The sequence below is a fragment of the Eubalaena glacialis genome, chromosome 9 (assembly GCF_028564815.1).
Source record: "Eubalaena glacialis isolate mEubGla1 chromosome 9, mEubGla1.1.hap2.+ XY, whole genome shotgun sequence".
Classification (NCBI taxonomy): domain Eukaryota; kingdom Metazoa; phylum Chordata; class Mammalia; order Artiodactyla; family Balaenidae; genus Eubalaena; species Eubalaena glacialis.
This window is the reverse complement of record NC_083724.1, coordinates 109,359,458-109,384,533: the sequence shown is the minus strand read 5'-3', so window position 1 is coordinate 109,384,533 and position 25,076 is coordinate 109,359,458. Positions and strand designations below refer to the sequence as shown.

The 25,076-nt window shown below is 54.1% G+C and overlaps 1 protein-coding gene across 3 annotated transcripts in view; it reads left to right on the top strand.

The window, feature by feature from the left end:
* The window catches only part of BIN3 (bridging integrator 3), a 46,650-nt gene that overhangs the window by 19,153 nt on the left and 2,421 nt on the right, over nt 1-25,076 (top strand). For 2 of the 3 annotated variants that reach the window (XR_009702103.1, XM_061200693.1), the window contains exons 2-8: nt 5,358-5,406; nt 12,891-12,931; nt 13,296-13,357; nt 15,925-16,061; nt 16,956-16,996; nt 23,661-23,802; nt 24,015-24,149. Coding sequence is in view for 2 of the 3 variants with exons in the window: in XM_061200693.1 (XP_061056676.1) it covers nt 5,358-5,406; nt 12,891-12,931; nt 13,296-13,357; nt 15,925-16,061; nt 16,956-16,996; nt 23,661-23,802; nt 24,015-24,149 (607 nt within the window). In the remaining variant the exon portion in view is untranslated. The remainder of the gene's footprint in view (nt 1-5,357; nt 5,407-12,890; nt 12,932-13,295; nt 13,358-15,924; nt 16,062-16,955; nt 16,997-23,660; nt 23,803-24,014; nt 24,150-25,076) is intronic. The other variant, XM_061200694.1, reaches the window with a different exon arrangement.

Here is a 25,076-nt window from a genome sequence, read left to right as displayed (position 1 = left end):
ACTAATTAAAAGCCTCTGTACATTAAACACACACATGTACAAAATGTAAAGGTAAACGTTAAGACAGGAAAAAAATCCTGGGGCTGGTGGTAAATGATTTCAATCCTTTAAAAAATGTAAACTGCGGCTTCCCTGGTGGCGCAGTGGTTGAGAATCTGCCTGCCAATGCGGGGGACACGGGTTCGGGCCCTGGTCTGGGAAGATCCCACATGCCGCGGACCAACTGGGCCCGTGAGCCACAACTACTGAGCCTGCGCGTCTGGAGCCTGTGCTCCGCAACAAGAGAGGCCGCGATAGCGAGAGGCCCGCGCACTGTGATGAAGAGTGGCCCCCACTTGCCACAACTAGAGAAAGCCCTCGCAAAAAATAAAAAAATTTAAAAAAAAAAAATGTAAACTGTTTCAGTCTGTCTCAGGGGCAATTTGGCAAGCGAATCAAAGCCTTGAACCTGCATGTATCCTTTGACCCAGCAATTCCAATACTAAGAATTTATCCTGGACTTCCCTGGTGGTACAGTGGTTAAGAATCTGTCTGCCAATGCAGGGGACATGGGTTCGAACCCTGGTCCAGGAAGATCCCACATGCCGTGGAGCAACTAAGCCCATGTGCCACAACTACTGAGCCTGTGCTCTAGAGCTTGCAAGCCACAGCTACTGAGCCTGCGCGCCTAGAGTACATGCTCCACAACAAGAGAAGCCACCGCAATGAGAAGCCCGCGCACTGCAGTGAAGAGTAGCCCCCACTTGCCGCAACTAGAGAAAGCCCGCATGCAGCAACGAAGACCCAATGCAGCAATAAATTAATTAATTAATTAATTTTTTTAAAAAAAGAATTTATCCTATGTGACTAATCCTTGATGTACCCAAAGATTTAGCCGTTGGTTTTTGTTTATAATAGAAGAAAAACTTGAGGCAGTTGAAATGATACATAAGCCATGTGGGTTACAAAAAGAAAACTAGTGATACAGTTGATTAGTGAAATACTAGGTAGCTCTTAAGAGGCTGATGAAAACTTGTGTATTGGCATATAAAAACACTCCTGATATATGTTTCCTTTATTTTTTAAAAGTTGTGTAAATATGCATATGCTGTACACACTGAAATTTGGGGTATTACTTTTTCTCTGGGATTTTATGTATTTGTATCTGTGTGTGTGTGTTTGTCCTTTGTGGTTTTCCAAGTTTTCGACACTGATCAGGTGTTATTTTTATAGTCAAGGAAAAAAACTTAAGGGATTTTTTTTCTTCAGTTTATTTGAGCGATATGGAAAGTACAAAAAAGAAAACAGTAATCATATTCTCACCACCCGGAATTAACTACTAACATTTGGCATATCTGCTTCAGGTTTTTTTCTTTCTGCAGATGTTTAAAATATAATTAACACCAAAATATTAACCTTGGTTATCTTTTCAATATGAGACTGAGGGCTATTTTGGGTTTTTTTCTTTTCCTTCTCTGTCTTTCTCTCTCCCTCTCTTCTCTCTCTTTTAGGCTTTCTGTACTTCTCCAGTTTTCTCTGTTGAGCATGTTTTACTTTTTAAAGAGATGAACTGTAATCAACTGTAAAAGGTAGAATATTTTAAAATGCCTAATAAAGTCGTAGACATTTTGAAGAAGGTAAGCAAGGTTTGGGGCTCAGAGCAGCTTTGATGAAGCCAGGAGAAGTGAAAGGTTCCCTCTGGGTGGGGTGGCCATATGTCCCAGTTGCCCTGGACAGTCCAAGCTTTATGCCTTTTGTCCTGATGAAATTATTAATGACATGTTGGCACTAAAAAATGGACCTCCCACTTTAGGACAGGAAGTTGTTTCTAAGGCGTCTAGATTTCGGGGATAAATGAACAGCCACTTGGCTGAATCAGAGTAGTTGTACTGGGTGAGTGGGAAGGGAAACTAAAAGGCAGGGTGAGACCATATTATAGAGGCACAGTGACTGCTGGTTTAGGAAGTTCCTCGACCAGTTCTAGGGCTGGCTCAGGAAATGTACAGGGTAAGCCTGGAGCATCTCATAGTCCAGAAAACAAGGAAGTACTAAACAAAACACACGCACACACACTGATGTGGGTATGTCAGAAAGACACAGGAGCCAACTGAAGGAGCTCCCAGTGGCCAAAGCTGGAACCGTTTGAGCAACAAAATAAAGTAGGATTGGATTATAATCCATATAAAATAAATATCGATGCATTTATACTGCTATAAGTGACTGAATAAATAAATAGAGAACAGAAATCTCCCATGCAGTATCCCAAATAACTTATGCCAATACTCTGCCCGCAAAAAGGTGGAGTATTACTCCTCATTTCTTAAGTATGGGCTGTGCCCAGTGGCTTCCTTCCAAAGGGGGGTGGGGGGAGGGGAAGGGACCATATGGTGGAGAATCCTGGGAAAGGCTGCTTCAGCCCAGTGACCGAGACTCACATCAGCAGTAGGAAGTCGGGTTGATAGCTCGAACCCTCAGTATGATGTGGCAAGAATGGCACTTCACTCCTTCCCTCCAGAACCTGTAACGCCAGTCTAGTCGTGGGAAAAATAGCAGACAAGTCCCAGTTGAGGGACATTTCTATAGAGTACCTGACCAGCACTCCTTAAAACTGTCAAGGTCATCAAAACCAGGGAAAGTCTGAGAAAATATCAAGAGGAGTCTGAGGAGACTTAATGACTAAATGGAATGCGGCAACCTGGCTGGGATCCTGGAACTTAAAGGGGACGTTAGGTGAAAACTAAGGGAATCTGAATAAAGTGTAGACTTTAGTATTTCAGGATTGGTTTGCTAATTGTGACAAATATGCCATACGAATATAAGATGTTAATAATAAGGGAAACTGGGTGTGGGATATATGGAGTTAGGTACTGTCTTTACAATTGTTCTGTAAATCTAAAACTTTTCAAATCAAAAGTTACTTTTTTTTTTTTTTTTTTAAGGCATTCTTCAGGCAGGGAGATGGCTTTTGAAGAGGTGAGGTGAAAACTAATCAGAATCATATGATAAAGTTATAGGTGATTGTCAGTAGCTGCAGTGAGATTACAGAGGCCTGGTTCCTTCTACACAGTTCACACAGCCTCCCATTTGTGCAGAAGCACCCAGTTCAGCACCAGCCTCCTTCTCCGGATAACACGGTCCTCTTTCATTTCCAGTCTTTTAACAATGAACCCTTTCTACATTCCATAGTATTTTAAGATTAGGTATTTTGACCAGATGATTTTTTTCCTACTTCCTTCAAATACATATGACATATCTGTGTGAAAGAGTATTAAACTCTGAGTGGTAGAGAGAAAACTGGACAAGGAATCGCAGCCCTGATTGTTTGTTCTGGGTCCTGTTGTTGAATGACCCTGGGCTAGTCACTGAACCCCTCCAGATCTGCTTCCTCATCTCCAAAATGAGAGGGTTGAACTGGAAAAATTTCTATGGTAACTTGCAGCTCTAAAAATACTGTGATTCTAAATTAAGATTTAGAGAGAGGCTGTGGCACCACAAATAATGGAATCTAAGTTCCTAATTCCTTTGTAGCTAGCCTGTAGTACTAGACGCCACGTTGGAATCACTTTGAAGACCGCTCTGAGGATTCTTCAGAATGCTCGTCCTGCTCGCCACGTTCTTGGAATGGAGATTCAGTTTAGAATTCAAGTTTTAGATAAGCTGAAAGGGCTACCTAGTCCAGCGCCTTTGTTTTATAGTTTGTTTAAGAAACTAGTCAGAGGCGGAGACCAGGGTTTCTGATTCCTGGTCCAGAGCTTTTTATACGGCAACATGCTTCACACAGAGCCCGATCAGTCTTTTCGCAATGCCACCAGGACCTCGTTTGCACTGTTACCAAAATGGTCCTTGCGGGCAGTTGCTCACTGTCCAAAACCATTGTGTCAGTCAACTCGAGTCCCTGATTTGGGCAAAAGTAACTGGGGGGAGGGGGAGAGGACTAAGGCTCTCCTCTCCCCTTAACCTTTCTTCTTCAGGTCTGAGAGAGGGAAATGGCAATTTCATTTTTTCTTTCCTTTTCAATTCCATTCCTTACCTTCCCCTGGTAATTACATAGCCAGAGATTATTTGTTTACAGAAGCCACGTGAATCAGCCAGCCCCAAAGGGTTAACGCTCCCAAATTACGGGGCTGGGTTAACAATAAACAGGATGTCCTCCAGAAATTAAATTTAAACTGCTGTGACTCAGGCTGGCCCATCCTCTCAACCAGATCGTTGTCTGGGGTTATTATCGGTGGTTAATTATACCATTGGGCTTAACAGCAGTGTTGGTCAGTATGGGCCAAGAGAAGCCAGGCTCGGGGAGAGGGGGGTGTGGAGGGAGGGGCCTGGTGGAGGGGGGTGGGGGGGAAGCCGTGGGAGCGGGAGGTTTGAATGGAAGGGACCACTGGTCCTGAGCACTGGAAGGAGAGCAGTGAGAGTGGGGTCCAACCTGCACCCTCAGGGCTCTTCCCTGAGCTGATCCCAGCCAGGGAGGCTTAACTCACTCCTACCTTGGTGGGAGAAGCCGGCGTTTCTGTAGCTGTTGGGATGCACTGTGGCTTCTTTAATTCTCAGAACTGTAGGATGGTAGAATTTTCAGCGCTTGAAGGAAGCTTCTAGATTACCCAGTTTAACCCTCTTGTTTCACAGAGTAGGAAATTAAGTCCTGGCGCCCGGCAGCCTGCTCCTCAGGGGTGGAGGCGGGGTTAGCGCTCAGGGTTTGACTCCTCGACCATGACCTTCCTTCCATTGTGCCACGCCTTCTTCCATTTCCAAGTGGAGAACCTGAGGTGCAGGGCTTGCCAGCAAGTTCAAGGCAGACTTGAGCTGGATTCAGATTCTTCTCCAAGCTAACTTTCTTTAGATGTTGTCAGTTCTTGCGGGAAATAACCCAGCTTGACTGGTCCTCAGTGCCCCTACAATTTGTCATCTCTCCCCGGCCCCACAAGAAGCCCTCCACAGTTTGTCTCTCTATAGAGAAGTAGGGAAGCACCTGCTACAGATGATAGTGGGCTTTGTGGTGTTTTTTAAAGGCATGTTTTCAAGGATGATAGCTGTCCAGGTGAGCCTGCAACCTCTGACTTCGCAGCTCCTCAAGACACAAGGTTTGTAGTGACCGTTACTAGTACAGTATCTCACCTTTCCTGCCTTCACCTTTGCAATGTGTGTAAACATTGCAGAGAAAGATGCTCTGGGGCACCTCCATCTGATTCTGTCCACGGGGGACCGTTCTCCTGGAGCCCAGCCTGGTTGCTGATGGTCCTAGACCCGCAGGCACGTGGTACGAGTCCCGGGAGTGAGGCACTCCTTCCAGCGGGGAAGCGGCCATACCTCATCAAGTCTTTTCAGCCACATCCTTCCCCATTTCTCCTAACCTTCCTCTTTGACTCTTTGTCTTACAGGATTCCTTTCAAGATTGGGCAGCCCAAGAAACAGATTGTCCCCAAAACAGTGAGTAACCAGTTCTTTCACTCCGAGACTCACGTGGCCTTTGTGTAGAACCGGAGCTTTGACTCAGTGCGTCGTGGGGCTGGGGAGGCAGAACCCAGGCCTTATTATTCCCAGGCGTGCTGCTCTAGAACCTCACACAGGCGGGGGCTTATAGGGCCCTCCTATCCTGGGACACTTTCCTCCCTCAGGGCAGCCTGGGCCCCTCCCCTTCCTTGGGCAGGTGGAAGAGGTGGGTTACAAAGTGAGGACAGACACCCTGCTTCTGAACAGCCCAGCACTGGGGTCTGGCGTGACGGTCTGCACTTTCCTGGAAGGGTTCCTGAGGCATAGGCTCCCGCCAAGGACGGGAGCCCCACGTCCCACGCCTCTATCTCCCGCCCCCTCAGGCTGTGTAAAAGGCCAGAAAGCCTCCCTGGGGTGTCCAGGTCCCCTTCTCTCTGCTGCTACATTCATTCTTAGGCAGGACCCAGAGCCACTCACCGGGAGGGCATGATTGAATCCTACTGCTTTGTAAGTCCACAGTTTTTATCTCTATTTTATCGCCACAATGGAAGAGGAGGAGAATCTAGATTCTCAGAAAGTTAGAACTGTGGGACTTCCCTGGCGGTCCAATGGTTCGGACTCCACTCTTTCCACCGCAGGGGGCCCAGGTTCGATCCCTTGTTGGGGAACTAAGATCCTGCAAGCCACACAGTGTGGCCAAAAAAAAAAAAAGAACTGGAAGCCATGCAGTATGGCCAAAAAAAAAAGAACTGGAAGCCCTTAGAGATCATCCAGTCCAACCTTCTGAGTTTTCCTGATGAGGAAACCAAGGCCCGTGGAGTTGCTGTGACTTTCTAAGGTCATAAACCTAATTCTGACGGAGCTGGAATTAGAACTCAAGTTCGAGGCTCCATTTCATACACTTTCCATAGCTTCACGCGAGCTCACTCGGGCTGTGAAGATCTCCTGAGGTTTTGGAATTCTAGTCAAGAATGGCCTCTCCACAGGACTCCCCTGGTGGCGCAGGGGTTAAGAATCTGCCTGCCAATGCAGGGGACACGGGTTCGAGCCCTGGTCCGGGAAGATCCCACATGCCGTGGAGCAAGTAAGCCCAGGTGCCACAACTACTGAGCCTGCGCTCTAGAGCCCGTGAGCCACAACTACTGAGCCCGAGTGCCACTACTACTGAGCCTGCGTGCCTAGAGCCCGTGCTCCGCAACAAGAGAGGCCACTGCAATGAGAAGCCTACGCGCTGCAACGAAGAGTAGCCCCCGCCTGCCGCAACTAGAGAAAGCCCATGTGCAGCAACGAAGACCCAACGCAGCCAAAAATTAATTAATTAATTAATTTGGGGGAAAAAATGGCCTCTCCAACCCCTCACCCACCAATGTGGGTGAGGCTCTTGAGGGTTTAACGTGAGAGACTATATCTGTAAGCTTAGCACTGTCAGCCTGCTGGAGGCCCTGGACTGTCGTCCCAGCCGCTTATAAGACAGTTCTTGTCTTATAACCTTGGCCCTCCTTAGCTCCAGACTCTGAACTGGGTTTGGCGGGAGGGGAAGTGCAGCACGCATCTGAGCACTGGCTCCATCTTTGGGAAATCCAAAGTTAGGTCACTTAAAAGGAAATGGGTCCACGTTAAAAGGGCCCTCCCTTTTTTTCAAGCAAAGGCAGGCCAAGGACAGACTCAGAGTTTACCTCCCATGCAGAGGCTGACCAGCTGTGGAGGCTCTCAGCTGAAGCGCGAAGAATCTGGGCGTGCTCCAGCCAGCTACAGGAAGTGGGAAGGTGTGGCTTTGAGTCTCCAGAGTTTAATCCAGGGCAGATCTGAAAGGGAAGTGGTTTCGAGAAGGGTCTTTTATTCCCAGCACTCACTACCAAAAAACAAACAAACAAACAAACAAAAAGTTCTCCTAACACCCCAACCTTGATGGAAATAGCCTTTGTTCTCCACGGAAAAGTATAGGGTAGCATGCAGTTTCTAGCTTCCTTGCCAGAATTTGTTGTTGGAAAGGTCTCTAGGTCTTTTACTCTGAGGGGTGGCCAGGACTCCCCGGAGGAAAGGCAGATGGACAATCTCAGTGCCTGTGGATGGGCCCGTGGCCTCCCTCTTCCCTTCCTGGCATCCGTCGTGTTTGGGATGGAATTGTAGTCCTCTAACACCTGGCATCAGCTCCTCCAGACAGACTGGGCATCAAGGAACGGTTAAGAAGCTGGATTTGGAAGGTTCCCTGCCTGGATTCCCATCCTAGCCCTGCCACGTGTTGTCCGTGACCTTTAGCAAGTTCCTTACCCTCCCTGAGCCCTCATTTTCTCCTTTGTGAAGTGAGGATGATACTAGCTCCTATGTCATTGATGTAAATATTATGCGTCTTACATGAGGTAATGCATATGAAGCACTTAGCACAGTGCCTGGCACGTAGTGAGCCCTCAGTCAACATTAACTGCATTATGAGAAGATAGCTGATTTGACTCTTAATAAACCACCAAGGACCCAGCCTGTCCCAAGCAGCTGGATTCCCCAGTACAATGAAATGGTAGGCTGGGCCTTTGATCTCTCACGAGGAATAGAGTCCTTTGCTTCCTCAACTCCGCAGAGGCACTGAAGTCTATGTAACAAGACCCTGCCTCTTCGGAGTCTCCCTACCCTCCCCGCCACAAGCCCCCTCCTGGCCCCCAAACAGGCCGAGGCTGTGCAGTTGTCTCAGCATCTCTGGCAGCTGCCCCCGAACATGGGTGACGCACTCTATTTTTCCTGTCCAGGCACTCTCGGGGAGGGGAGCAGATGCGGCTGCCTGGGTTATTGGAAGTTGTGGCACCCCTGTCATGGGAAGAAAAGCTTATGTTATCTTCAGGGAGTTTCAGGAGGTTTCTGGCTCAAGGCACCCAACCGTCAGACACAAAGAAAACATTGTGCGTTTGCCCTCCCCATTCTGCTGTGCCCAGGTTATTAACACAGATTCCAGTATTGTCAAGGTTTTGGCTGGAAGGGCGTGTTCTCTGCAGGGGCTGGCCACTGGGGCTGAAATGGAAGGACAAACACTCCCCCACTTCCCAGTCCTAACCTTCTGCTTAGTCCCCTCCCGCTGCCCCAGCTCATAAAGGAGCTGGAGCATCTTGGTACGGCAAAGAGAAGCTGCACCTCCCTCTGCAGCCGGGATGATGGAAGACTTCGCACATTGAAGCAAGGGTTTCCCTGGGTCTCGCACACACCTAGATTCCCAGCTAGGCAGGCGCTCTGAAAGGTCAAGGCAGATGGGAGTCCCGGCAGGTCACGCCTTCACTTGAGAAGGGTTTTCATGTGCAAAGTGGAGGGACCCTTTGTAACAAACCAAAGGCAGGCCGATCTCCACCCTGAGCTGCCCTGGAAGAGGAGCTTCTCAGAAGGCACAGGGCTCGCTCTGCCTCAGATCCAATCTGGCTCAGCTTAGCCCCGGGATTAGAGCCTGGCCCTGCCTGCTGGCCTCCCTCTTCCCTTCACCATGAGTGTGAGTGGGTGGGAACTCAGCCCACTATTCACTTAACAACCACCAAGCTCCTGCCATGTGGCAGCCTGACCTAGGCCCTGGGGACAAGCTGTGAGCAGCACGGCCCCTCCTGCCACCCTGAGCCTCCGAGAATGCAGGGGTTGCTGAGGCGGTCTCGGTGCTTGATCCTCCCTGCACTGACCTCGCCAGCCTGACCCAGCCCACCCTGACCTGTTGACAGTCGTGCACATGTGTTTACACTTGCATTGTTGACTGGGGTCCAGTTGCCTTTTTGGCAAAGGCATCAAGCATCCAAAGATGTTCAGATCTTTTGTATTTGGCTCCTTCCCTCTGCACGGATATACCTTGGAATGAGGCTCCAACGTGTCCCTTGATCCCCTCAGCCGTTGTCTGAGGGCCTAGAATCCCGGTGCTGTGCCTCTCAGATCTTTCCCCTGGGGAGGAGAGAGACCTCAGGAGCAGTGAGCTATGGAAGCAACCCCAGCTGGCTACCGACAAAAGAGGTGAAGCGTTCTTGACCTTCTCTTAGGCTGTCAGATGGCCTTGAGCTGGGAGAGCAGAAGACTCAAGCTCCCACCCCGACACGCTTCTCCACTTCCAGCCTGAGACCCCGAGTTTCTCCTTAGCCAGTTGGAAACCTGCGGTCCTTCTCTGTGCAAGTCCCAGCAGTGGCAGCCCGGGAGACCAGGTGTTCCCTGACATCCCACACAGCACGCTGGGGATTGTGCAAGAGAGCGAGGGGAGCCTGGCCCTCGCCTCCCCTCTCGCCCACCCCCCACCAGGGCACCTGCCCTCTGCTCTTGGTCTTCAGGAGAGCTGGACCCCGGCCAAGGCATCCTTAGTTTCAACTTCATCTTTTCGGCAGAAAAAATACTTGTGCAACGTAAAGACTCAGCTGAGCTGTCACATCCTACAAAGTAAGAAAGGAGACGTGTCCAGCGGAGGGAGGCCCCTCTGTGGCCCCAGGCACAGGGCCCAGGCTTTACCCCACCTGCCAGCTGACCGAGTGCTCTGTGCCAGAGGGTCACAGACCGGTCTGCCTCCTCAGACCCCCGGTCCCCTCACCACCCCAGTGGAGGGGAGCAGGGAGACCCCGTGTGTAAGCCGGGCGCTGTGCTCTGTGCTCCACACATACTGCTCGTTAATCCTGCAAACAAGCCAGCGAGGCTGATGCTGTCAGCCCACTGCCTTGTCAGCCACCTGAAATTCCCATGGGCTGAGACCAAGTGAAACTATCCCATTTTATTAGAAAAGAAACCGAGGCTCAAAATGTTGGAAATGTTTCTAAAGCTCCTCATCTAGTATCAGAGTTCATGTCTTCTGTCTGCTCGCTCCCCTCCACCACCTTCCCCCGGGCGCTGTTGGAAAAGGACTAGACTAACTTCAGTGCGGACTCCAAAGGACGGGGCGAGGCCCATTTGCTCCAGAACAAATCTCCCATCCGCTGTCACACCAGCAGCTGTTCAGACCTTCAGCTAAGACTCTGATTCCTGTCCAGCTACAAATCCCCCGACTTAGGTAGCACTTTAAACTTTTATCAGGCACATGCACTTTAGCGGGAGTGAATTATGAATTTTTTCTTGAGAGAATCTTTTGGTGGGTCATACAAAAGGTGAGGATAAAAATGTTGGGTTCCCAGATGGAGAAAGAGTGGGTCTGTTGAAAAGAGAGGAAAAGACTGTAGGGCAGGAGGCTAGGGCACCAGTGATTGATTGATTGATTGATTTAGCTGCACCACATGGCTTTGGGATCTTAGTTCCCGGACCAGGGATTGAACCCGGGCCCTCGTCAGTGAGAATGCGGAGTCCTAACCACTGGGCTGCCAGGGAATTCCCAGTGATGAATTTTACGTCACAACTTTGTGGAAGGTCCCAGATGTTGGGATCATAATGTAAGGGGAAGACCATGTGTTTCTGCTTCTAAGTTTTACAGTTCAAATGAGGAAGGCGAGCCATCTCCATGCAAGAGAGCCCCGTTGTCAAGCCCTGAGGTCGGATGCTAAGTAGGGCCTCTGCGTCAGGCCTCACTGGGCCCTTCCTTGCCCTCCATGGGGCTCCCCACAGCCCCCCGTCACGTGTGTGTTTGTTCTTTTGACCTCCCGACCAGGGCCTGTGTCTGTTTTGGTTTTTTTTTAATTATTTATTTTTGGCTGTGTTGGGTCTTCATTGCTGCGCGCAGGCTTTCTCTAGTTGCGGCGAGCGGGGGCTACTCTTCGTTGTGGCGCATGGGCTTCTCATTGTGGTGGCTTCTCTTGTTGTGGAGCACAGGCTCTAGGTGCGCAGGCTTCAGTAGGTGTGGCACGTGGGCTCAGTAGTTGTGGCTCGCGGGCTCTAGAGCACAGGCTCAGTAGTTGTGGCGCACGGGCTTAGTTGCTTCGAGGCACCTGGGATCTTCCCGGACCAGGGCTCAAACCTGTGTCCCCTGCATTGGCAGGCGGACTCTCAACCACTGCGCCACCAGGGAAGGCCCCATGTCTGTTTTATTCGCCAGTGTACCCCTGGCACCTGGCAGAATGCATTACACTTAATCGGTGCTCAATAACTGTTTGTGGGATTAATGAAAGCGGTTTAAAAAAAAAAAAAAAAGGCCTGGATTAAGAGTCTGAATTCTAGCCCTGCTTTGCCACACACTAGCTCTGTGTCCTGATGTAAATCACTTCCCCCCTCTGGGTGGCATTCTCATTTATCTCGTGAAATAATTGGCCCGAATAATGTTCTGCCAGTCTACGACTGTCAAATTTACCTTAATCCAAACCTGGAGCATGAGGCCAATGGGGTTTTAGAAGACTCCTGGTGAGGCGCAGCGGGGCTTTGGTGATCACTGCAAATTCACACTCCTTCACCTCCAGCCTGTGATAGTCAGGATTTACGGCTCTCCCTGGCGGGAGTCTCGGGGCAGCCGCCAGGAAGATGCTCTCATAGGTCATGGCTTTAGTTCATCAGCCAGAGCTTTTCCCCCTTAGGTAGAATGACGGTAAAGGGCACAGGCCTGGGAGCCCGACCGCCTGGCCCGTGTTCAGACCCCAGGCCTGCCGCTTACTAGTGGTGTGACCTTGCTCAGGTGACTCCCCCTCTGTCCCAGTGACCTCAGTGCGGTGAAGGCTGTCAGTGCACCTGCCTGCCAGGTGAGTGATGGAGGAGAAGCCGGTCATGGGAGCGTGTGGTGCCTCAACAAGCCATGCAGGGAGCTGTTCGGCCTCCTTGGAAGAGGACAAAGCAGAGGCGGGGGCTCCGTCCTCCTACTGGCCCTCAGACATCAGGACTCCACAGACCACTCTCCTGAGACCGTTGCCTGGGCCCCACTTTACAGATGGGGAGATTCAGGCTCTAGAAGTGCAAGTGACTTTCCTGACTTCACCTGCCCTGTAGGCCGAAGAACTGGGGTCAGGGCGCATACCCACTCGGTCTAAATATCAGGGAAATCTGATAACTCATCCAGAATTTAGAGAGCCTTGCCTGAGTCGATAATAATATCTGTGATGGCTGCATCCCAGCGCACAGAGCGGGGATACCTGGTCTTTCTTGATCCACCCTGAACGTAGCAGGTTCTGGACCTGTGAGGAAACCAGGACCGGGAGGGGAGGTGACCCGTTCCAGCCCCAGAGCTGCTGAGCGGCAGGGACAGGACCGGACTCCAACCCGCCCGCTTTCCTCCATGCCCTGCCTCTTCCCCGATGATGAGTTTCTGTCACACTCTGAGCCCCTTACCCGGACCCCGCAGGGGAGGGGAGGAAGCACAGCCCAGCCTCGCTCCCTGCGGTGGAGCCGGGATCTGCTGGTACCTGCCTGGCTGGCCCGCCTGGGAGGGGCGTCCTTTGACCTAAATCAAACAGTTAATTAATTTGGGAACACAGGGCTTCTGTGTCGTGAACGGTGTGCTGGCGCCTGTGTGGACTGATGGTGGTGTTTTCTGCAGAAGGGGGGGCGGGGAGGGCGGGGAGGAAGTTTCGTAGGTGACAGGTTTTCTCCAGCCTGCCGTCATTCCTCCAGTGATCGAGTTATCGCTTCCCTTACAGGTGGAAAGAGACTTTGAAAGGGAGTATGGAAAACTCCAGCAGTGAGTGTCAACCCCCAGAAGGGAGGGCAGGGAGGGGGCTGCTCCGAGAAGGAAAAGAGCCTCCTGCCCGGGCTGCCTCGTCCGCTCACCCTGGGAGCCGAGGGCAGCTCAGTTCACCACCTGCCAGAAATTCTCCCCCGGGGTGGTGGCTCTGTGACAGTCGTTAACTCGTAGCCTTTGGGTGCCTCGCGCCAAGCTCGCGGTGGCCCTTCAGTCAGTGGGGACATCCGCGCAGAGCAGGCCCTTCCTCCTCCTGGCAGGCGACGTGAGTGTCGCGTGGGGCTCGGCTCAGGGGGACGGGCAGAACGGGGGCAGAAGCAGGTGGGTGATGCCAGGTCCCCAGGCCCGTGCCCCTGCCTTGCAGGCTGGAGGAGCAGACCAAGCGGCTGCAGAAGGACATGAAGAAGAGCACAGACGCCGACCTGGGTAGGCAGCCCGTCCCCCGTGCCCGGCCTGGACGGGGGAGGGGCAGAGGTGGACGCCCTCCTCGCTCAGTCCCTTTTGGCTCAGAAGGAAGTGCCCTTAGTAGGCGCCCCCAGATGTCCCTGAGAAGCGGCTTGAGGTCGCCCTTCACTTAGCAGATCACCGCTCCCTGCTTTCCCTGGGGCAGCAACAGCCACCGCTGGCCGGTGGAGGGCAGCTCCCGTGGTCTGCGCCCTGGAGCCTCCCGCCACTGCTCCTCCAGAGGACGGCGGGGGCGGGGCGGGGGGGTCTGGCCACGACCGCCCCTGCTTCTGACCCCGGCGTCTCCAGACTGTGTGTGTAGCAAGCCACGGGTCTGATTTTCAGTCTGTCCGTTATTTGTTTTGTGGTGAGTTCTGAGTTGCCTGGATTCCATCTTTCGTTGTGGCTCCCCGCTGTCTTCCTAGTAGGGAAATGCTGTGGCCTGTGCTTCTGTTCCTTCCTGCTTCTCCACACAGCTGCACTCTCAGAGCGTGAACGGAAGGGACAGAACGTCAGGGATCCATGAACTGGAGTCTGGCTGTAGAGAGTATAGGTTTTTAACAAAGAAATCAGGACAAACGGGTGACCCCTGGCACCTAGGATTTCTGGCCGCTGCTGTCCCGAGTCAGAAGTGGAGTCTGGGCAGCGGAAGCCCTCCTGAAACAGTGGTGCCCTCGCCCATTCCAAAGCCTGCATCCCCCCGTCCAGGCCAGAGAGCCTCGCACACTGTTGGCTGGTGCATCAGAGTCAGTGAGGGCCCGCTGCAGTGTGGGTCGCCCGGCCCACCCCGAGACTCTCTGATTCATCAGGTCTGGGTGAGGCTTGGGGACCCCACTTTGAGAACCACTGCTCCACACAGTCGGGGGGAATCAAATTATACCTTTCCTGGTCTTGGAAACTCCTGAGCTGCTGCCTGGACAGGATCTCACATCCAAAGCTGTGGGTCCAAAATTAGATCCAGTAGGCATGACCAGACCCTGCCAGGTCCTTGTCGACCCCTGCACTCCCAGGTTGTGTTAGGGCTCTAGAGACCCACGTGGGGTCCAAGACTCTTGGGCTCCCTAAGGTACGAAGCCCGCCAGCCTCCTGGTTTGTGCTGGTCTGACCATGCCCCTCCCCTGTCCCTGTAGAGGTAGAACAGGGATGTGAGCTGCTCTAGAGGAGAGTGGAGGCCACGGCACCCTGCTCTGTTCGCGCAGGCCGGTGATGTCTCGGGGTGGGGCTCCCGGATGAAGGGCCGCCCCGCAGACACTCGCCGTTCATTGACTTCAGATGGTTCTAGCAAAGAGACATCGGCGTGAAGATGTGGAGGCGTTAGGAAAGAAAAGGAAAATTGGGAAGAAAGTCTTCCCTCCCAACCCCTGACTTTTGGGGGGTTTTCCCTCAACTACTAAAAAAAAAATTAGGGGAAGAAATTTTTCAAAAACATTTCCAGTTTTGTCCTTGTTTTCTATCTTTTAATTATGCACTCTGTGACCGTTTCATAATCCAGTCAAATTACACGTGAGTTTGCTCCTAAGCCTACAAAGTCACTTTACTTTTTTTTAAGAGTCACTTTACTTTTTTTCCCTTCGTTGCTTCAACATCTCTGGGAAGTTTACATTTCCAGTCTTCTCTCATATTTTGCCCTTTTGCTAGGGGACTGCAGCACACCCCCAGATTCAAGAGAAATCAAGGTATACAACACTTAGCAGTGTGCTCTGGTTTCATTGGCAGCATTTTTTTTTCCTTCACGGTTTATGCAATAATGGCATGTCTTACAGTTAATAGCATCTTAAATTTAATGACATAAAATAATAAGAAATAGATCAAAAACACGTTTTCCCGTGAGCCCCTGAAACTGGTACAGACACTGTGGGGCACGCAAGGCCCTTCCCCAGCCTTTCCTGCCCCTCTAGGATTTCGTTTGCTGGTAATGGAGGCCTGAAAACTCTCATGGGACCAAGAACTCCAAAGCTGCCAACAGGTTGCCTCGCCACACCAAATCCGGCCTAGTTTTGTCAATAAAGTTTTATTGGAACACATCCATTCTTTGGGTGTCATCTGTGGCAAAGCTGAGTTATTGAAAGCCTAAAATCTTGTCTCTAGCTGTACAGTAGGTTTGCCTCTCTGGTGTAGATACCATGTTACTCTTTCTGTGAGGGAACCCCAAACCAAGCTTCACGTCCAAACCGCCTGGAGAATTTTTTTTTTTTTAATGCATATTCCTGGATTCTAGGCTTACTGAAATAAATCTTTGGAGCTAGAAATAATGTATTCCTTACAGCTTCCCACCCAGATGATTCTGTTATAATCCAGAGTTTGGAAAATAAGTCATGGCAACAGGTAAATCTGCTCAAAAGAATTACCCAGAGCCGCATCAGAAATGCACATTACACCATAAGGACTGGTGTCTTGTGCCTCTGGGGTACTGTGTAGTTTATGGCCTGTGGCCATGGATGGAGGTCGTCCGGGTGCAGGCCTCTGGCCCCAAGGACGACAGGGAGTCCTGAGGACAAGACCGTGAAGCCTGCCCTGTCATTGGTTCACTGAGCTTTGACTTCTTACAGCCATGTCCAAATCCGCTGTGAAGATATCCTTGGACTTGCTCTCCAATCCCCTCTGCGAGCAAGACCAGGACTTTCTGAACATGGTGACAGCCCTGGACACGGCCATGAAGCGGATGGATGCCTTCAACCAGGAAAAGGTGACTGGGGTCTTGGTCTCCCCCTCCTCGAGGCTTCTGTCTGGGTGGAGCGCCGCATGGAGTCCTTATCGGTGCTTGGTGTCCTCTCTGGACACCTGCGTGTCCCAGCCCTGTGAGCTCTCGCCTGGCCGCCCTGCCCCCGCACCGGCTGCTTCCCGTGGCTCCCACGAGCTCACATCACTCACATGAGGCCACGAGGGAGACTCAGGCCAGCTCTGCCCACCCACGCCTGTAGCCCCTCAGACTTGCCCGCCCAGCCTCCTCACTGAGCAAGGCCATCGTCGGCTTCACAGGATGAGAACTGACCCGGGACAAGGCCGGTGCTCCTTGTCACCCTTCAGGCTCCCTGGTTGTCATCTCTGCCTTGCTCCAGCGGCAGTTAGGGGTGTCTCCTCCCTGCCTGGGGCTCTCGGGGTACCCCTGTCCTGTCCCCTTTCTCTTCTCAGGAACTTGGAGCCTCCCCTTTTGGGAAGAGTCTGGCTTCCCCCCAGTTTTTGTTTGTTTTTTTTTTAAATTTATTTTTGGCTGCGTCGGGTCTTCATTGCTGTTCGCGGGCTTTCTCTAGTTGTGGCTAGCGGGGGGCCACTCTTCGTTGCAGTGCACGGGCTTCTCATTGCGGTGGCTTCTCTTGTTGCGGAGCACGGGCTCTAGGCACATGGGCCTCAGTAGTTGTGGCACGCGAGCTCAGTAGTTGTGGCTTGCAAGCTCTAGTAGTTGTGGCACCTCAGTAGTTGTGGCACCTGGGCTTAGTTGCTCCGTGGCATGTGGGATCTTCCCGGACCAGGGCTCGAACTCGTGTCCCCTGCATTGGCAGGCAGATTCTTAACCCCTGCACCACCAGGGAAGCCCTGGCTTCCCCCCAATTTTGACGCCATCGGGTTTTTCTTTTGACAGGTGAACCAGATACAAAAGACTGTGATTGAACCCTTAAAAAAGTGAGTAAAGGTCATCGGGGGGACCCCAGGCCTGAGGGCAGTTGCTGGAAAGGCAGGTCAACCAGCCACTTGGGGACCTAATATCATTTCTGGCAGCCTGTCCCCAGACTCACACGGGGTGGACAGGAGCCTCCAGCGGACACCGGCTCCCTGATCTGTGGCCCTGCGGTTGACACTCCCGGTAGCTCCAGAACACCCGCCTGGCCAGGTGCGCTCAGTGGCGGCAGGGCCTGTCTGATCCTCCACAGTGGCCGGCCGGCGCTCCTGTGGTCATTCTGCCATTGTCCCTTTGTTCCTGACCGAGAACCAGTGGGACCAGGGCTTGTGGAGTTAAGCTAGCAGAGATCTTGGCTGGGCCTCCACGGAGATGAGGGAGGCCTTTCATCTCGCTCAGCCGGGTTGGGAGAAGCAGCTGCCTGCCACACTCGGCTTTTGAAGCCAGGGTGGGGGGGGGCACGGGGGGGGCACGGGGGGTGCTGGGGGGCCGCACACAGGGAAGGGCGCTGCAGCAGGGTCCCGCCTGGGAAGGTCCCCTGACTCATGACCTGCCAGGGTCAGAAATTCTTCTGTGAGACTCATCTTCTGTCCAGCAGGCTCTGGTCAGTGATCAGACAGGCCTATTCCCTGGGTCCCCTAGGGGGGCGGCGCTGGGCGGGAGACAGGCAGGAACGTTGCCTTGAAGCTCCCGAATCACTTCATCTTCCTCCCTGGCCTCTCCCAGCTCGGCTCCGGCCTAGAGAGGCTTCCGCTCCAGCCCAGCAGCTGCACTTTATTACCTCTTCCGTGGTGGTCCCTGGCAGTTGCCTCACCAGGACCTGGGTAATGAGGCTGTGCTAATTACCATGAGGCCTGGATCAGGGCCCGGAGGGCGATGAAGAGAGCAGGTTTTGATCCTCTGGCCCCTGGTGTTCAGGTTGTTGAGCTCTTGTTCCCTGTTCAGGTCCAAGGGGTGGGGTTAGGGAAAGCTCTTTCTAAGCTGGGCTGTCTGGAGGCTCAGCCGTGGAGGGCAGGCAGAACCTGGCCCGCAGGGATTTCTCCCCGCTCCTGCCCTGGGCCCCTGTCCCCAGCCCCTGCTCGGCCCCAGGTCGCAGGGTCATGTGAGGAGCAGGGTGCTGAGGAGGCCAGTAGCTCAAGAGGGAGGCGTCGGAAGGAGCTCCATTGCTTGTAGCTCTGTGACCCTGTCTCCAGGCCTGAGGATTCAGAGCTGGGTGGGAAGGACCCCGAGCCGAGCAGACCCTGCGCACGGGGGTCCCAGGGGCTGCCACGGAGGCTGCCGTGGACATGCACGGCCAGCCGAGCTAGGCAGGGGACACCGGCCCAGAGAACTGGGGGACTGACTTCCGCCTTGATTTCACCACCACCGAGGCGGGCTTGAAATCTGATGCCTGGCTTCTGGAGCCAAATGGAGAGAAATCCCGGCTGCTTCCCACCACTCCAGCCACCCACCACCTGCCAGGAAGGTGGGTGAGTGGCCGAGGGGATGGGCACCATCTCCGCAGCAGATCCGCTGACCTCTGCCCGAGCCCCCCCAGGCCTGCCTGCCTGCCTACCCGGCTGGCTTCTCTGCATCCCGTGGCCGACATGCGATCTCCCCCAACCACATAAACCCAGCACTGCCTGTTGCCGCCTCTTGCCAGGAGAGAAGCTCCCAGGGACCCCAGCACCGGAAACAGGAAACTGCAGCTCTCCGGTCCTCTGATGAGGAACATTGCCACATGGCCACCCCACCGCCCCCGGCCTCCCCCCAGCGGGCTCGGCCTCTAATCCCCCGGTCTCTGGGCCGTGTTCACATGGTGGGATGGGGATGCTTTCAATTTCCCTTTCCTGGTGGGTGGAAGATCCCGGCTGTGTGGGCACAGATTGAGGAATGGCAGGCATTCCCCACCAGGGCCGGCTGCTCGCAGCCCACCTCCCAGCCAGCCTCCCTCCCTCCCCCTCTCCCTCCGCCTCTCGCTGCCTCTTCACCCCACGCTTACCCTGAGGAGCCAGCCATTTGCTGTCCCACCTTAGGACAGGCAAGAAACGGGCAGAGCTTCAGGAGCGCCTGGGGTAGGCCCAGCCCTGTCCTCCCTTCTCTGCGATTCAAACTTTAGGAGCTTAGGATGTAGCGCAGAAGCCATGCGGCGTCCCCCGAGAAACGGACCAGAATGAAAACGGCCGAGGCGGGGCAGTGCAGTGGAGTGGGGAGAGCCCTGGACGGGCCAGGCCTGTGCCTCCAAGTCTCTTGCCCTTCTGCGGAAGCGGGAGCGGAGCTGAACTCTCGAAATGGCAGAGCCGGGCACTTCCCTGAGCGGAGAGGGAGGTATCGTGGGCTGGAGTGGTGCTGTATGTGGAGGGCAGAGTCCCTCCTGGGTCCTGGCCCAGGGACTCCCATGTGCCCCTCACCACTAATTATCAGGGGGATGCCGGGCACTGAGCAGAGGCTCTGGGCCCGCAGCCTTGCTCCTTCATGGCAGCCCCATAAAAGTGCAGACTTGGTGCCCCAGGGAGAGCTGGATCACCCCATCCTTGTCAGGTCAAGTCAGCAGGTACCCTGTCGGGTCCCAGGGGCATGTCTGGGAGGGGCCCGGGCTCTGGGGACCAGCCTATGCTTGTCCTTGCCACCCTGCAGCTTCCCTGCCCTGACGAGAAGGTAGGGGCAGCACTAAAGCACCCCACACGAGGAGGGGTGTCTGCTGCCAGGAGCCCCTTTCCCCAAACAGCACCCTGGTGTTTATACCCCCCGGCACGTGGAGCTGGCAGAGTTCTTCCTGTTACTTCTAAGTGGAAAACGAGGCGGTGTGGCCTCAGCGGGGCAGTGACCTGAGCCAGGGATTACAGAGTTCTGGTCCCCGCCCCCCTTTTGTCAGCTACCTCCGATTACACTGTCTGATCTCCCCTGCCTGACCTTAGCTTCCCTGCTTTACTGTGAGAAGGACGTGACACCTACCCCGGCGGTTCCGAGGCCCAGGGCCCAAGGAGTCACGTCCCTCGGCAGCGGCAGACATGGAGCTGAGCCCTCCGCGGCCTCTGGGTTCAGCTGAGGGTGCTGTCTGCCGTGGGAGGTGGAAGTCAGCGTGCTGAAGAAAGTTTCCCTCGGGCCTCACAGAGCAGCCGCTTCCTCCCCCCAGAGGATACGTGGCCTTGCTTCCGGAAGGCTGAAGGTAGTGTCCTATGGACACACCCGTCCCCTGAGGTTGCCTGGAAATCGGTCAGCCCTGGATCCATGCCTTCTCCTCCTCGGCTCAGGACCTGCCCTGGGGCTGGATTTCTGCATCCTCTGTAGGCCAGCCCAGTCCCAGCATGTGGTAGTCAGCCTTGCTGTTGTATCCGACCCTGGCCCTGGAGATAAAGCCCAGTGGACAACGGGGGGAAGAGGGTTAGGAGCACTGGTCCAAGTGCTGCCGGGGTCAGAGTATCGAGAGCTGCTTGACCACCCGCGGGCTGACGCCCGTGCCGAGCTGTACAACACCCCGCACGTTCCTTCCTTACTCGTGCTGCCCTCCTCCCCAGGACGGGATGGCGCCCCGGCAGAGGCGATGAAACTCTGCCTGCCACTCCCCGCCTGCCTCGTCCTTGTCCTGTCGCTGAGCCCACCCCCACCCAGCACCTCCCGGGCAGCCAGCAAGGGGGAGCGGAGGCCGGGGCGCTGGGGCCACCCGAGCCGCGGGTGTTGCGCACAAGAGAATCGGGGTGGCTGCCGGTGGCCCTCGTCCAGTTGGGGTGCAGGGGGAGGTGGCGTGGCGGCTTCCCAGGCCCAAGTGCACCTGCTCCCCTGAGCCACATGCCTCTCCACCGGGAGGGAGAGGGGCTCACCCAGCATCTGAGACCCCGTCGTAGCACTGCCTGAGGCAAAAGCAGTGAAGTGAGTCCAGCTCCCCCGGAGGGTCTCAGCCGTCCCAGGCGTGTTCAGCCCTACCCCAGGGGGACCTTGTGTCCTGGCGGTGGCTGGTCCAGTTTGCAGAGCACCGAGTAGGCCTGCGTCTTCTGCCCGGCAGAGCAATCGTTCAGGTGTTGATTTGATTGCAGTGCGCAGGGGCCTGCGACTGAGGATTCAGAGAAGCGTGGGTGGTCTGGCCCGCGTTAGCATCTCCAGCTACGTAGTGAGCCCATTACGGACACCCAGAAAGTGAGAAGAATCCGCTTTAGTGGCCTTTCTATCTGTTTCATCAAACTCTGCTGCCTGGGCCCATAGCTTTGTTTGGGGCATTATGCGTCAGTCAAGTTTCTATCCTCTGTTCTCTGGCAGAGGTGTTCATTACTCTTGCGTCACGTGGACTCTTGATTTATTTATTTATTTATTTATTTATTTATTTTTGGCTGTGTTGGGTCTTCGTTTCTGTGCGAGGGCTTTCTCCGGTTGCGGCGAGCAGGGGCCACTCTTCATCGCGGTGCGCGGGCCTCTCACTGTCGCGGCCTCTCCCGTTGCGGAGCACAGGCTCCAGAGGCGCAGGCTCAGTAGTTGTGGCTCACAGGCTTAGTTGCTCCGTGGCATGTGGGATCTTCCCAGACCAGGGCTCGAACCCGTGTCCCCTGCATTGGCAGGCAGATTCTCAACCACTGCGCCACCAGGGAAGCCCCTGGACTCTTGATTTGTTGAGGCTTTTTCCTGCCCCATCTTTCATCTTCTCTGAGTTGCTCTGGGAAGAACCGACTCTGCTCCTGGTCCTGGGTCTCCCTCTGTGTGCTTCGCAACCCCCCCGAATAACCACTGCGCCGTCACCTCGGCTTGAGGCCAGAGCTCCACCGGCCACTCGGGCTCCCAGCTGCGAGGTAGAGGCTCCAGCCCCTTGGGCTTTGTGTTCAAGGAAGCTGCCCCATCTTCTGTCCAGTTCCAGAAAACCTGCTTGCAGGCTGGCCTGGCCTCCTCCCACACTCGTTAGTCAAGGAGAATGCAGCATTCCTGCCTGGGATGCGGTCCTGCCCTGGGTCCACCCCAAGACTGTGTTGCCCTTCCCAGTCAAAGAGGATCCTAGTCACAAAGATGATGCCCACGGTGCCAGATGCGGTCCTGCCCTGGGTCCACCCCAAGACTGTGTTGCCCTTCCCAGTCAAAGAGGATCCTAGTCACAAAGATGATGCCCACGGTGCCAGAAATGCCAGAGCCTCTGCTGCTGCTCTTTCTGAACAGCCACCCTAGCATTGCCCTGTGGTTCTTTTAGTCCTGGTGGGGCAGGAGGAGCTCCTGCAGTCGTTTTCCTCAAACATTTGGTTTGACGGTTTGGCCGTTGCAACAGTAGAACATGAGGATTCCTGTTTTTCCGGCAGAGTTGGTAGAAAAGGCTGGGAGTAGCTTGTCGTCATTTTATTGGAGTGTAGTCGATTTACAAGGTTGTCTTAGTTCCGGGTGTACAGCAAAGTGATTCCGTTTTTTATATATAGTTATAGATATATATACACATGTATATACATGTATATATATGTATATATACAGGTGTGTATACATGCGTATGTACATGTGTATGTATATATATATGTATTCTTCTTCAGATTCTTTTCTGTTATAGGTGATTATAAGATATTGAATATAGTTCCCTGGGCTATATAGTAGGACCTTGTTGTTCATCTGTTTTATATATAGCAGTGTGTATCTGTTAATCCCAAACTCCTAATTTATCATTTATCCCTCCCCCCCTCTTTTCCCCTTTGGTGACCGCAAGTGTGTTTTCTATGTCTGTGAGTCTGTTTCTGTTTTGTAAATAAGTTCATTTGTGTCATATTTTAGATTCTACATATAAGTGATATCATATGATACTTGTCTTTCTATGTCTGGCTTACTTCACTTAGTATCATAATCTCCAGGTCCATCTATCTTGCTGCAAATGGCATCACTTCACTCGTTTTTAATGGCTGAGTAATATGGGAGTAGGTTTCGGTTGCAGGTCTGTCACCTGCTGTTGGCAGCATGAGGTGGTAGGGAGGTGCCAGAGGGACGGCTGGGACGCTGGAGTTATCTGCTGGACCGTCACTACCTAATTGTGACCTTGGACAAGTCGTGTCATCTCCCTGGTCTCAGTTTTTTCACTTTTTTAACGGAAGATGTTGGACAGAAGCTTGATCTCCCAGCTTTTCTGATACCAGCCCTCAGAGCGGCTGCCCTTGGCCTAGCTCCCGGAGCACCCCTGGGTCCAGGCCCACTCCCAAGGGGTGCTGCCTCCCTCTGCTCAAATGGCTTCCTGAGCTCTGTCCACCCCTGTTCCTTCGTGATTGTCCAGAGAGCTCTCCTGGCTCTGCTAGCTCATCTGTCTTTTGTTTCTTCTGAGATGCCTGATGCTAATTAATAGAACCTTAATCTTTTTGTACCAGGTCAAAAAATTTTAAAAAGTCTCCAAGGAGTCTTCAGCTCCTCCACGCTGTAGCACAGGTCTCTGAAATGTGGGGTGGGGGCTAAAGGGCAGTGGCAGCATGAGTGGCATCATGCATGCATGACCTGCTGAGTCTTACCCAGGTCAGTGGAGCCACCCTTACCCTGTCTTCCTTCCCCTGGCCTTACCCCGAGGCGACATTCTCAGCCTGTGCCCCACCGAGGCCAGGGCCCCGTCTATCTTGTTCACAACAAGATCCCCAAGATCTACAACAGAGTCTGGCACTTGGTAGGCGCTCGATACGTATTTCTGAATGAGGGATGAGCTGCCAGCCTGCAGCTCCAGGAACAGGCCCGTCTCCAACCCGCTGCGTCCGGCAGGTTTGGCAGTGTCTTCCCGAGCCTCAACATGGCGGTGAAACGGCGGGAGCAGGCCTTGCAGGACTACAGGAGGTTGCAGGCCAAGGTGGAGAAGTACGAGGAGAAGGAGAAGACAGGGCCGGTGCTGGCCAAACTCCACCAGGTACCGGGGAGAAGGGGCTGGGGCTGGACAGGGGGCCACGTGGTCCCACCAAGCAGGTTCCTCCTTCACCCAGGGGCCAAGACACCAGATGTCCTGACCCCCCCGCCATACACACACACACACCACCTCCACCCCCACCCCGTCCCCCGTGCCCCAGTCAGGAAGCTGGATGAGCCAGCGAGAGCTGTGACACCCAGGGTCTTGCCCCTCAGGCCCGAGAAGAGCTTCGGCCCGTGCGGGATGACTTTGAGGCCAAGAACAAGCAGCTCCTGGATGAGATGCCGCGGTTCTACAGCAGCCGACTGGACTACTTCCAGCCCAGCTTTGAGTCCCTGATCCGCGCACAGGTGAGGCCGCTGCCAGCCCGCAGGATGGCCCAACACTTCTGCCCTCGGGAGGCAGTCACGGGCTTTGGAGGCCCACCTCATGCCAGCCCCGCCCTGGTCCCCACACCAGAAGCAGGGCTCAGCCACTCTCTGCCCCCAGCCCCGCCCCCGAGGGAGGAATGCAGGGCGCCCCGGTTGTGGGCTGGAATTCCTGTTTCGGTTCCTCCGCTGCTCTTTGGTTAATCCCAACTTCTGCATGAGGTCCCTTGTCATCCAAGAGTTCTTCGCTGAAGTTCTCTCTCCACGAGCAGCAGGAGGAGACCAGGCCACACCCCCAGCGCCTCACCCTGACAGGCAGGTCAGGGACAGGGGCCACAGGTGAAGGCCTTTTTCCGAGGACCCTGCACCCCCTCCCCTCCCTAGTTAGCCCTTCTCTTTTGGTGGAAGACTAGGGGGTGTCTTGACTTTTAGCGACCCTTGGAGGGGTCCCTAAACCCCGGTGAGAGCCATGCTCAGGGCCCCCGCCTGGGCGCCAGGCCGTGGTGCATCTTCCAGCGGAAAGGCAGGCCCGCTCGGCTTGGGCGCAGGTGGACACGTGCACCGCGGAAGCACCGGGGCCGAGATCACATGCCTCCTGCTACTCAGGGGTGTAGAGACAAAGTGTGGCTCCTGCCCTCCTTCCCCCTCCCCCATGGAGGTCTTCTCCACGTGGAAACCCCCCACCCCCACCCCTCCAGGTGACTGCAGGTGCTCAGCATTCTGCCACCTTCCCCACCAGGTAACAAAGCTGAAGGCTCAACATGTCCCCGTCTGCCTCCAGCCCGCCTCGGCGCTGGGCCTGGGTGTCTGGCGCCCTCCAGTGGGCACTCTCGTTCTTGCAGAGTCCACAATCACAGATACTCGGGAAAAGCCTGATTCCTGCCTCCCAGCCTGCGTCTTCAGAGAACA